The sequence below is a fragment of the Cervus canadensis genome, chromosome 2, assembly GCF_019320065.1.
Source record: "Cervus canadensis isolate Bull #8, Minnesota chromosome 2, ASM1932006v1, whole genome shotgun sequence".
NCBI classification, from domain to species: domain Eukaryota; kingdom Metazoa; phylum Chordata; class Mammalia; order Artiodactyla; family Cervidae; genus Cervus; species Cervus canadensis.
The window spans coordinates 71,168,863-71,182,653 of NC_057387.1; the positions used below are offsets into that span (position 1 = coordinate 71,168,863).

The 13,791-nt window shown below is 37.6% G+C and overlaps 1 protein-coding gene across 2 annotated transcripts in view; it reads right to left on the reverse strand.

Annotated features, from left to right (window-relative positions):
• LRRC7 (leucine rich repeat containing 7) overlaps window positions 1-13,791 on the reverse strand; it is a 577,609-nt gene that overhangs the window by 81,823 nt on the left and 481,995 nt on the right. For both annotated transcript variants that reach the window (XM_043460998.1, XM_043460997.1), the window contains 2 exons: window positions 11,413-13,093; window positions 7,442-7,582 (listed from right to left, as the gene is read on the reverse strand). In XM_043460998.1, the coding sequence (XP_043316933.1) occupies window positions 7,442-7,582; window positions 11,413-13,093 (1,822 nt within the window). The remainder of the gene's footprint in view (window positions 1-7,441; window positions 7,583-11,412; window positions 13,094-13,791) is intronic.

Sequence of the window (13,791 nt, forward strand, 5' to 3'; positions counted from 1 at the left end):
TTATTTAATACATGCTCCCATAATTTCAACTTCTCTTCCCCTGAAATTATAATTTATATTAGTGTCTGCTTCAATAGCCAATAAGTAGTAGGAACTATGGAATAATATTATGGTGGTAGAAGTTAAAAAAAGAACAAGAAAAAATGATCAGTTTCTCCAGTGCAGAAGAGACCACACTATTTATACTGGCAGCCAGACACCTGCAGATAGGGTGTTGGAAAAGGCAAGTGATTTCTTTCCGAGGCTTGCATATCTCTGGAGCAGCAGTAGCATGGATGATTAACCTGCAGTTTTCTTAGGTTCACAACCTTTGGTTTTTATTGCTACCAAACATATTTCTTGGTGATACTGAGTGCTGAGGAAATGCAAGCCTATGTTGAAGAGTGGAAGGTAACTATTAGCATTTATTAAACTCAGCTAAATAAGAAAGTACTGTTTCTGTAGCCCGTAGGGGATGATTTGGGCTGTGATATATTTTGGATTAGTTAATACACTCTATTTGTGTATTCTTTTGTGTTTCCTATTCTATACAATGGTGGTAATACTTCCATTTGGGGCTTTTGGTGAGGGCTGTGTGAAAAAATACATTTAAAGTATCTCATGGTACTAGGTACATAGTAGATTTTCAATAAATCCTAGTCTTTACTCTTCTCCTGTCAAGATATCTATTTTTCCCACCATTAATGTGGATAATAAAAATGACAGTTTGAACTGACATTTTACAATATTATATTTCTTTTGATAACATAAAATTTCAAGATATTAGCTAAGCTCATTTACAACAGAGCACATCCAAAGAAGCACACTGAACCATCAATAAAGTCATAGGAAGCTACCTTAAATGCTTTTTGGAGAGGCAGTTATAAATGAGAAATGAATAAATGAATGATTAAATGAATCAATAAATAAAGACACAATACTAATAATTTATAATTCAATAGCGCATGTGTATGTCTTACATGTTCTGGTAATAAGTACTATTAAATTTTTTAGGAAATTAGAATAAGCATCAAAAAATGAAAATATTAAAAAAGATATTAAATTTATCAAACCAATTTTTGTGGTTTTTATTCACATTCTGTTAATATCAAGAGATTCTATAAAGTTACCATAGAAACTGTAATTTACTATTTACAGTACAGAAAGTCTATATTTAGCTTGTAATCCATGAAAAATGTATAATACTAGACTTGGAATATAAGAAACATAAAAAAATAGAAATATTCAAAACATGTATCAAAATCTGGGAGAGACTTTTCTTTTTATTCACATAAATATTCATTGTTTAAATGCTTTATCAAGTGCAGAGTTCTTTAATCTTCATCAAAAAACAGTTATATACTCTAACTAGTTTATTACAAGTTAGCTTAAAGGAAATTTGGAAAAAAAAGAATTAGAAACATTTTGGTAGCCTTAAAAAAAAACAAAACAGCAAACCAAAAAAAAAAAAAAAAAAAAAAAAAAAAACAAATAAACTGCTGGTTCAGGACTTCAGGTAGTATTAATACAAATAGCGGCTTTTTGTCAATTACCATGAGGGAGTGGCGAGGTAGCAACCACACAAAGGTGCTCTTTCTGGGTACATAACTTGCAAAAAGACAATTTCAGTGTAACAGAAAAAATACAAAAGGATTCTCCTTTCTCCTAATTACAAGAAGTTAAGTCTTGCCAGCAGAGAGTGGGGAACAGGCCTGGATTTCAGCTTCTGAATATTCCCTGGCAAAGGCACCATCTATAAAAAATGGATGCTGCAATTCCCTATCCAGTGCTTAATTGGCAATACATGAAAGCATTCGTTTCAGTCCCTTAGGACACTTCATTCATTCTTTCTAGGACAACTCAGCGTCATTTACCATAGCACATAAATAGAGAGGCGGTGTTATCATTCAGGAATTTTATGAATAAAAAGACAGCTCCAGTATTTTCAAGGGAGAATGAACAGTTTTGTTAATTTACCTATTGAAAATGTTTATATTTTGATCTTACTCTATATTTTAGTGCAATTCTCATGGCTAACCATCATGTAGAGGCTCTCATGATATTTAAATAGCTGATGCTAATATTTATTATCCTAAATGATAAGGTGAAAGTGTCATATAGGTTTTTGTATATTTGTAAATCAAAGGAAAATAATTTTTGCCTATCTCCTTTCCTGGTGAGAAGAGTTCCAGGAAATTGAGCTTCAGTCATAGGACTGATTATCAATGGGTCAGTGGAGCCAGAAGGGAGACTCTGAGAGATTGTACCTTAAGAAAGGTTAACCCTAAAGTTTCCCAGGAAAACCAAACACATTTTATAATCAAGAAGTTCTGTGGGAGAGATGTATCTGAGCATAAAGGCAAAAGGGCGGAGACCTGGTTGGAAAGAAAGGAGTCCCTGGAGTAATTTTTTTTTTTTTTATTCTGGAGTAATTTTGAAACTGATTAAGCATCCGATGCAAACACCTGATAATGTTTTGCAATAGTAACAGGGGAGGAAAGTTGTCCAGATGCCTAAATACCTACATTTTATAGGTCTTAAAGTGATCATTTGGGTCATATAATAGTTTGGGGGCAATGCAGTAGTAACCCTGTTTCTTTTCCATCCTTGCCTTCTCTCTTCTCCTGTTGTTATTGTTGTTGTTTTTGGTATGAATGAAAAGTGTCAGTTGCTCAGATGTGTCCGACTCTCTGTGACCCCATGGACTGTAGCCCACCAGCTACGCTGTCCATGGGATTTCCCACGTAAGAATACTGGAACCGGTAGCCATTTCCTTCTCCAGGGAATCTTCCCAACCTAGGGATCGAACCTGGGTCTCCCTCATTGCAAGCGGTTCTTTACCATCTGAGCCACCAAATAATAAAGTATTAGTGATAATTCATTTTGAGATAGGGTATTTCAATACTTGATATTCTTTTTTGATGTGAAGCTGGATGGCAGCATAGTAATTTATTTATATTGAAGTATAGTTGATTTGGAGCTTCCCGGGTGGTAAACAACCTGCCTGCCAATGCAGAAGACATAAGAGATGTGGGTTCGATCCCTGCGCTGGGAAGATCCCCTGGACACGGGCATGGTAACCCATTCTAGTATTCTTGCCTGGAGAATCCCATGGACACAGAAGCCTGGCAGGCCATAATCCACAGGGTCCTAGGTTGGACATGACTAAAGTGACTTAGAACACAGGCACCATAGTTGATTTACGACATTACGTTAGTTTTAGCTGTAAGCAAAGTGATTCAGTGCTACATATGCGTGTGTGTCTACATATATATATTTTTCAGTTTCTTTTCCATACTTTTTTATTCTTGGTTTGCAATTTAATACAGTTCCCAAAGAGAATTCCTTTAGATCATCTCTTTGCCCAATTGGGAAGTTTGCAATATCTCCAAGTATTATAATTCTGCAACATTTCTGTTACAGATCATCTTGTTGCTGCTTAGTTTTTAAGTAGTGTCTACTTCTTTTGTGACTCCATGGATTGTAGCCCTCCAGGCTCCTCTGTCCATGGAATTTCCCAGACAGGAATACTGGAGTGGGTTGCCATTTGCTTCTCCACAGGATCTTCCTGACCCACAGATCAAATCCGCGTCTCCTGCATTGGCAGGCGGATTCTTTATCACTGTGCCACCAGGGAAGATCTGTGCCACCCATAGATAATCTTAGAGCTACAGCAGAGTGGGAAAGACTAGAGATCTCTTCAAGAAAATTAGAGATACCAAGGGAATATTTTATGCAAAGATGGGCACAATAAAGGACAGAAGTGGTATGGACCTAACAGAAGCAGGAGATATTAAGAAGAGGTGGCAAGAATACACAGAAGAACTGTACAAAAAAGGTATCTATGACTCGGATAACCATGATGGTGTGATTACTCACCTAGAGTCAGACATCCTGGAGTGTGAAGTCAAGTGGGCCTTAGGAAGTATTATTACAAACAAAGCTAGCGGAGTTGATAGAATTCCAGCTGAGCTATTTCAAATCCTAAAAGATGATGATGTAAAAGTGCTGCACTCAATATGTCAGTAAATTTGGAAAACTGAGCAGTGGCCACAGGCCTGGAAAAGGTCAAAGAAGGGTAATACCAAAGAATGTTCAATTGCACAGTTGTACTCATTTCACATGCCAGCTAAGTAATGCTCAAAATCCTTCAAGATAGGCTTCAACAGTACACGAACTGAGAACTTCCAGATGTTCCAGTTGGATTTAGAAAAGGCAGAGGAACCAGAGATCATATTGCCAACATCCACTGAAACACAGAAAAAGCAAGGGAATTCCAGAAAAACATCTGCTTCAATGACTACACTAAAGCCTTTGACTGTATGGATTACAATAAATTGTGGAATTTGAGTTGGGAATACCAAACCACCTTACCTGACTCCTGAGAAACCTGTATGCAGGTCAAGAAGCAATAGTTAGAACTGGACAGGAACAATGGACTGGTTCCAAATTGGTAAGAGTATATTAAGGCTGTATATTGTCACCTGGCTTATTCAACTTATATGCAGAGTACATCAAGTGAAATGCTGGGCTGGATGAAGCACAAGTTAGAATCAAGACTGCTGCAAGAAATATCAATAATCTCAAATATGCAGATGACACCACTATAATGGCAGAAAGCAAAGAGGAACTAAAGAGTCTCTTGATGAAAGTGAAAGAGGAGAGTGAAAAGCTGGTTTAAAACTCAACATTCTAAAATCTGAGATCATGGTATCTGGTCCCATCACTTCATGGCTAATAGATGGGGAAACAATGGAAACATTGACAGACTTTATTTTCTTGGGCTCCAAAATCGCTGAGGACAGTGGCTGCAGCCATGAAAGTAAAAGACGCTTTTTCCTTGGAGGAAAAGCTATGATGAACATAGACAGCATATTAAAAAGAAGAGACATCGTGTTGCTGACAAAAGTCCGTATAATCAAAGCTATTGTTTTTCCAGTAGTCATGTATGAATGTGAGAGTTGGACCATAAAGAATGCTGAGTGCTAAAGAATTGGTGCTTTGGAACTGAGGTGTTGGAGATGATTCTTGATAGCCTCTTGGACTGCAAGGAGATCAAACCACTCTATCCTAAATGAAATCAACTCTGAATATTGATTGGAGGGACTGATGCTGAAACTGAAGCTCCAATACCTCAGCATCTGATATGAAGAGCCAATTCATTGGAAAAGACCCTGATGCTGGGAAAGATTGAAGGCAGGAGGAGAAGGGGATGACAGAGGATGAGATGGTTGGATGGCATCACTGATTCTATGGACATGAGTTTGAGCAAACTCCGGGAGATGGTGAAGGATAGGGAGGCCTGGTGTGCAGTAGTCCATGGGTTTGCAAAGAGTCAGACACAACTGAGCAACAGAACAACAAGAATAGTTAATGAATCCATTCTATAGGGTACCCCAAACAACATCATAAATTTAATATAGCAGCAAAGAGGTACTTAATTTACATTTGGAGAATAATGTACACAATGAGAAACAGTGCTTCAAGTGTATTACCATTTTTCAGGCACTGAAATGAAAGTCGCTCAGTCACGTCTGACTCTTTGTGACCCCATAGACTATACAGTCTGTGGAACTCTCCAGGCCAGAATACTGGAGAGGGTAGCATTCCTCTTCTCCAGGGGATCTTCCCAATCCAGGGATCAAACTCATGTCTCCCGCATTGCTGGCGGATTCTTTGCCAGCTGGGCCACAAGGGAAGCCCTTTCAGGCACTGAATATGTGTATATTATTCTATAGATTGACAAGAAAACAGGGCAAAAAACTAAGTAAAATTAGGGGCTGTCCATACAATAATTTCAAGGAGTTCAAACAATATCTTCTTTCATACCAAGACCTCTCTAATCTGCTCTTTGCATTCTGAAATTCGATCATTGTAACTTAAGGATTTGATTTCTATTTAACTGACAAGCCCTCCAGGAAAGTTGTCTGTTTAAGTTGGTGATAGCTCGTCTGTTCCTTAGTGCAAATGAGTTTCAAGGCCCTTATGAACTTTGGTTTTCTTTAGGGCAGAGGATGAACCCTGAGCCTCTAAGAGGACATGAAGAACAGGCTCCATTAAAGGAGAGGCTCCTGTGAAACGGGTCTTACTGATAGTAGCGTGCTGGAGCCAACAACACCCAGTCTCAATTCTGAGTTCAGTGACGTCAAGTTACCACTTTGAAATTTCTCAGAGTGAGTGTTCTGTCACTGACATAAGCACAGACCACACACAGATCAGGCATTTTTCTTCCTGGAGAGACTTTTGCATACAATACTGGCTCTGCAACAGAAGACTGAAGACAGAGAAAATAATTTACAGAAATTCTCAATTAAGTCAGTTTTTTTTTTAAGTGATCATGGGTGATTAAAAAAAAAAAAAAGCTATGGATAGAAATGTCTAATTGATTTTATTACTCTCCTCAGAGTAGGAAGCAAAGTATCCAGAGTTAGGGACTGTTTTGACAATTTGACAATAAAACATGAGTTTGAGGTCTTATCACATTCATTTCCCTGGGAGGGTAGTTTGTTCCATATGTTCATTAATTGATTAAGAGAAGAGGGTTTAGAGGCTACCATCATTCTATTATCCTTACTTTGGCATTGCTTTTTTTTTTTTTTATAAAAACTTACTAGGTTAATGACTACATTAACAATATAGTCATAATGGCATATTGTGTGAAAATGACTCATTAGTCTCCATTGAAATGCAACTCAGACAGATTGCATTAGTCAATTTAAACAGGTAAAATGAACATTTTTTGTTTTGCCTGAATAAAACAAGCAGAAATTCCTTGGACAATGGAAATATTTTCTCTTATCATATATGCCTTTTCAAATGAGTCTACATTTTCATTTAAAACCATGTCAACTTGCTACTTTCCCATTAACCTAGGATGAGTAAAAATTTGCTAGTTAAGCCACAAATTTGTTTCCCATGTTTTACTTCTGTGTAATCTTTCCCGCAAAAAAATGGGCTAAAGAAGCTTTTAGAAGTGCTAATGACCTAATTGTCATTCTAACCTAGGGCTCTAGGACTTTTCCAACTAAAATCCAATCATAATTTCTATTTCTGTTCTCAGAATGCATCAGTAAGAGAGTATAGGACTGTCTCCAAAAAAGTAAAAAAAAAAAAAAATGTCGACATGTGTATATATACATATACACATACATGAAAGAAAGAAAAGCAAAGAATAAAAGAAAAAGAATGAATAATAAGAAAAATGAGTCTTAAAGCAACACAAGAAGCCATGTACCTGCTCAATCCAAAAAGCAAAGTTGTTAAGTAAGAACCTGATAATCGGTCTAGCTATCAATATTCGTTTAGCAGCTAAGAGTATGGGCTCTACGTTATTTGCCCTTATGCTTTTTGGACTCCTGAGAGTCTGTAAGCAGGATTGTACACACAGCCTAAACACATTACGTGAACAAACAACATTAATTGGCTTTGGTATGCTGACACATGTAGAGCAGTCCATACTTACTTTCTGAAGAGGTAGTTCTTGTAGATCAAATTTAGACTTAGTCTGCAAGTTTAAAGTCATGCTTCTGCCTGCATGCATTGCTGAAATACCTCCATAGGGCAGCATGCCAAGGTTAACTGTGTTGTGTTTGTAAGCAGCATTCTGAGTAGAGGAAATAATCATGTGACAGGATGTGAACACATGCTCAACAAACTGATTATTACATGAACATGTTTATAACATTTAACTTTATGCAGGCAAACGGTAACTTTCTTTTTTAAACATGCACTTGATCAGACAGAAGCATACAGTAAACAGTGTTAGTTATGAACATAATGAGTACCATCCAAAACTACAGAAAAGACAAAAAGCAAAGATAACATTCTGTTTTACATCTGTTGCTATCTCATAGGCACAGAACCTATCTCTTATAATATCATGATTGTAGTGACTCTGGACAAATGTTTATCAGTGGTGATCTATTAATTCAAAATTTCAAACAGTGAGGTCTTAAATTTTGTCAGCTGCAAATCTCACGGTCTCTTTCACATTGTGAGATTAGCATACACGAAAGACAAATACTAGCTTCTAATTCTGCCTTAAAACTAATGCCCTGCAAAGTTAAAGTGAAAATCAGTCACTTTTATTTCTGTCTTATAGGCATAATTATGGCAACTCAGAAAAAGAGGTGGTCAAAAAGTCATTCAATCTGACCAGTGGATGATTGAATTTATTAATTTAGTTAAACTACTCATTTTGTATGTGAATCCAAATATCCTCTTTTGTTGTTTCTTAAAAATTACATTTTAAACTGATGAAATTTCATAATGAAACTAAAGGAACTACACTTTGAATTATTAATGCTGTTTATCTAATATACCTAAACATTTATAGAATATTCTAGTGATATCTGCACTGTGGCTACCCTTCAGTAAGTGCATCTGAAGTTATTCCAAGTGGTTCAGTTTTTTTCTACAGAACTTCATTTAAAAATTAAGTCATTTTGCATATCTTGTCATCAGATGGTTTTCATCAGTATAATCTCTAATTTCCACCTACCATGAAAATACAATAACTGACAGCATTTGGCCCTTTTAATTAATTTTTAAAAATCTATAGAAGTTAACTTAGTACACTTTTTAAAACCGAATATTATTGAACATTAACAGGAGACAGTTATTCTATTCTGAGGGCATTATTTGCAAAGAAATGATTTTTAGGATCAGAATTTCGTCAACTGAAAGACGATTACACTCCTGATGGCGTGCTGTCAACCAATCATATTTGTTATGGATCCCTGATTATTTCATTCAGAGAATTTTTTTCATTGTCACCGTGCCAAAGTTGAGAAGGACTTTGAGTATTTCAAGCTAGCACTTGAAGGATTCCTTAAGGTTTAAAATGACTTCAGTCTAGTGCTCTTTCAGCAGCTATGGGAGAGTAGCAGTCTTAGACATATGGGTTCATGTTTTACTATCTCTCAGTCAAGTGGGGTTCTGTAGTGGAAGCATGAGCCTTGAGTCAAACCAAAGGAGAAAACGAGCACCTTTAATCTATGGCAGTACTCAGAGCTGCCTCTCCAAGGTCAACACCAAGCAAGGTCTTTAACCAACATTAGGTAGAGCTGTTAAGCTTATCCAATGTCTAGGATTCTAGGCGGTTCTCTTTTATAAGGAATGGACAAAGATCTTGTAGTTTTCAGTGTAACTGTTTGATTCCCAGAGTTCAAATCACTCAAATAAATTTTACTGGGAAGGAAGCAAGCTGTGCAATCTCACTTTGGGCAGAATGTTAAATACCACGATACAGAACTATTTTTACATAATAAGTCTGTGCTCCAGTACCCTGAATTTATGTTGTATGTAAGTTTTAAGTAAGATACAACCTGAATAACTCAGCAACTTGATTGAGAGAGGGAAGAAGTTACTCAGAGAAAGGAGTAAGAGCTTTCAGGATCTGATGGCTTGAAGCAGTACTCTAAACTAATTTACTTCCTTTGAATTAAATGAGAAGCTATTGAACATACACTGAAATTGCTCTGAAAAATGAAAGACAAACTGAGGAAATTATAAACAGACAGGGGATATGTGAAGACTAATTAAAAAGGGAGGCGTTGTCACAACAAGGGAAAATACATACAAATTCACTTTTAGTTATCTGCATCTGGGATAGGCAGGGTCTCTAGAATTCTGCTGATCTAAATACCCCTCCTCCAGTCCTATTTTCCTCCCTCTGAATTCTTGCTCCAACTAGGGGAGACGCCTACTTTTCAGCAGCTCTGATCAAGGGAAATGAAACATTTATCTGGGAAACTAGTAAATAAATGATAGTACCAAATACTTAAAATTTTGTCTTTTGTTTTTTTTCATTATCTGTTTTCATTCACTCCTTTGTTGCCTCAATTTACTAGTCATTGTATATATGCTCCAAAAAGCTTCTGATAACCTTTCTCGGCTAATTCATCTCACCCTGTTATGTATGGTCGTGTCTACACAAGGCCAGAGTTCCCAAACTGTATTGTTTTATCTGGCCCCAGATATTTTCGCCCTTCAAGTTATCTGTCTACATGGAGGATAAAACTTGAAGTAAGGCATGGTGACAACCGACCAGGTGTCTCACACTGACACCCAGTCATGAGGCTTTGATGAGGCTCCCTTCAATGGGACTGAGCACACCTATTTGAAACAGACATTCTGATGAAATATTTTGCAAGGCAGAACCAGTTTCCACATTGAGAAACTAACACCCACACCCACATTTATTAGTTCACTCTTTTCCTATTAATAATTGTTTTCCTTGTCATGTAGACACGACCTACAAACAATATAATTATTTTAAAAGAGTACACCTGAAAACATAAAATTCACCATTAAGAAAATATATAATAAATGCAATGACCTAAGCTTTTAATAGTTTTAACTAAAACTATTGAGTGAAACATTCTAATGGTATATTATTACCAAGATCCCCAATATACACTGAGCACTGAAACCTAGAAAATCAGAACAAAAAACCCTATTTTCACAAACTAAGTTTTAAGATTCTAAGGTCAATGCCGAGTACACAGAGCCCTCTACACCAAAGCTATAAAGTACACTCAGTGGTGATGGTCAATTGATCATAGTTCTAGAAAATGAAATACCAGATTTCTCTTAGAGAGACATAAACAGCAACAAAAATACAATTCAGGCCTTATAGAAATTTTTTTTACTCTCTTCAATTACTATGCATTCTATGATTTATTGTGATTCAATTTTAACTGAATTGGGATTATTTTCCTCTTTTTTGCTGCAATATACACACACTAATTTGTATGTTTATAGTCTTCATAAAGACATCATATTTTTGTTGTCTGTAGTATGATTAGAATTTAAACATTTCTTTCTATATGAAAACCAACATTCTAAATGGCAGGATTTTCATTAAACAAAGTAATGTGTGGGAGGGCATTCAATCTCTGCTTATTTTATTTTTCTGTTTCTAGCTGGGAAGATTATTGCTCATTAGAAGTAACAACTTTAGGAGTCCCATAGCAGTAACTATATGCAGATTCTATAAACAAATTAGGTCTGACTTCAGTATATGTGAGTCTGTGCAGAAAGGAGCAGAATATTCACTTTTTATAGATTCAATAAAAATAATTTTCTCTAGGTCGCTAGAGAACAGTTTCATGTCCTAGGAGAGGCATTTTGCCTTCATGGCTAGAAAGCAATTGAAGCACCATCCCATATAATAGAGTTGAATTCTTTCTCACTAACCACTTTTAGGATAGTTTTGATAAATAATTGACCTACAAGTTATGAACTCTCGAAGAGCATTAAATAGTATCCACGAAAAACTCTTATGATCAATTTCCCCACATATAAAGATAAATAAAATGCTCATCATCTATTCATTCATGTAGTTCATGCTTCACTACATGTGCTAAGAAATGCCAATAAAGTAAAACTAAAGGCAGGAGGGATATTCTTACAGAGAAATGCCAAACATACCCTGTCTAACCTTCTAGCTTCTATATGTCTAAGCAGCTGTTGTCTCCAGTCTGCAGGCATTTTACCACAGCTCTCCTCTCCCTTGACAGGAGTGGGCCTCGTCTTTATATCACTGTTATCTGATGGCTTGTCACCATAGTTACCCAAGTTATAGTCAGATGGTATTTTTTCCAAAAGAGCTGCCATAGTCGGCCTAGCTGAGACTGGCCTGGTTTGGGAGGCACCGTAACTCTCTGTACTGTAGCTTCTTGCAGACAATGGCCTCCTTTGGGTAAGGTTTTTAACTGGAAAACTTCCCGCCTGAGCTTTCACTTCTTGATATGAAGGGTGTTCATCTTCATACCTGCCATTCCGTTTCAGGAACTGGGACTCAGTCACTGAAACGCTGCTTTGGCGATCCAGACCACCCCTATACGGAGGTCGGCCATACCTATCACTTGGAGTTAGCTCATGAGGTTCACTGACCCTTCTAAACATGGCCATTTCTGTAGAGCTCGCCAGGGAGTCAGCTCTTCTCAAGAAGCCTGCCCTGGCGCCTTGACTTGCAAACTGGGCGTTGACCACAGCATCTTCATTAACAGATGGCTGAGAAAATGAAAATATTTGCTCCACTGGTGGGTATCCTCGGTAAGCTCGAGGACTAACCAAATCCTTGGCGATGTTTTTCCCGGGTTGTTGCACGTACTCAGAATTGTGTTGAAAAGGGGGCGGTATCCTCTTTTCCGCTTTAACTTCCACCGCTCCTTGGGGATTGAAGCTTTGGTCAAACTGATAGACTTTTTTGGTCATGGACGCTTTCTGTTGTTGAGGCCCTTTACTGCTTCCGTAGGTGAGCATCTCATCATCCAGCATTGGGACTGACTGGCTTCGAGACATACTGGACATACCATGCTCTGATCCCAACATTTTGTCAGGTCGTTCATGACTTCCTAAGTGATCACTCCCAGTAGCATAGTTTTCTAATGGTATGTTATAAACCTTATATGTACCAATGTCAATCTCATCGATACTCTGTGACTTTTTGAATTTATTGGACTTGATATCTTTCATTAGTGGGGAAAGTCTCTCTGTGCTTTTGCTAATCGAAATAACACCTTTAGAAGAGTCTGGGCGGCAGTGGATTTGAGAAAAGACATTACTGAGACTCCTGTTGGGATTAGAATCGTGATACTCCCATGGTACTCCTGGAGAAAAAGGACTAGGTATTTCAGTAGATTCCTTTATATGTTCTTTCCTTTCAGGCAATGGGCTGGTGGTAGGGGTTGTCTCTAATTTGGAAGGGAAAGCAGTCCTGTCTTCAAAAGGACTAGGGGTTCTGGTCCAATTCTGCCAAGGATTGGAAGGAGGCACTTCTGTTTCTGGTGTGTGTCTGTGTGTAGACTGCTCAAGTTCCAGGGGAACACCAACAATCCTATCCTGCCTAATCAAAGGCCTGCGTCCATGAGAAGATGTGCTTCTAGCTTTCGAACTCAGGAGGGGATTATTGTTGGCATTCTCGCCTGTGGTCTCCTCGGCAACGAACCCCGTGTTATCATAATGGGAGCCATCCGTCCAGTTGTCTGTGAATGCGTCACTCATTGGCAGCCGGTCAGGACGCTGTGGTAGGTTCCCTGGGGGGACAGCCTCCCGCTGGCTGAGTAATGGCTTTGCATCAAGAGGCTGTGGGAAAGATTGTGCAATCCTGTGAACACAATGGGAAGAAGAAACATGAAAATGAGGAAGAGCTGGGTCTTTGCCAGAAAGAGAACAAGCTGGCAAGAATACCAGCATCCTTTGTTCAACTGATCATTCAGCCACACTTCACTTATGATTAAGAATAGCAGTATTATTTCATGTTCAAAAAAATTCACCCCTTTACCCTGATCTAACTTTTATTTCTTCTCAGTTACCACCTTCCAGTACATATAGTTTACTTACCTATTACATTTATTGCACATTGCCTTGTGTCCCCTGCAGGATGTAAACTCATGAGGGCAGAGGTTTTTTTCTCTTCGTGCGTAACATAGTGCTTGGCACATGGTAGGTACTAAGTACATATTTGTCAGATGGAGGAATGAATGAATAAATGAGTGAATGAAGAAATACAGAGGTTTTCAGTAATGGTCCTGAAACCTGTCTGATAATTAGAACTACCTGATTCTTGGCCTCCATCTCTGGAATTTCTGATTCAGTACATTTCTAAACTATTGGTTGAGGGTACCTTTCTTATCAATTTTTGGTATATTGAATAAATTCAAATTGTCTTCAAATAATATATTTGAGGGGCAGGTATTGGAAGACATTAAATCCCTTGATTAAATTATGAGTTTTGGTCACTGGTATGTTTATTCCAGTGACCACAGTATCTCTAGATGATGCCCATTTTTCTAAGTTTATTTT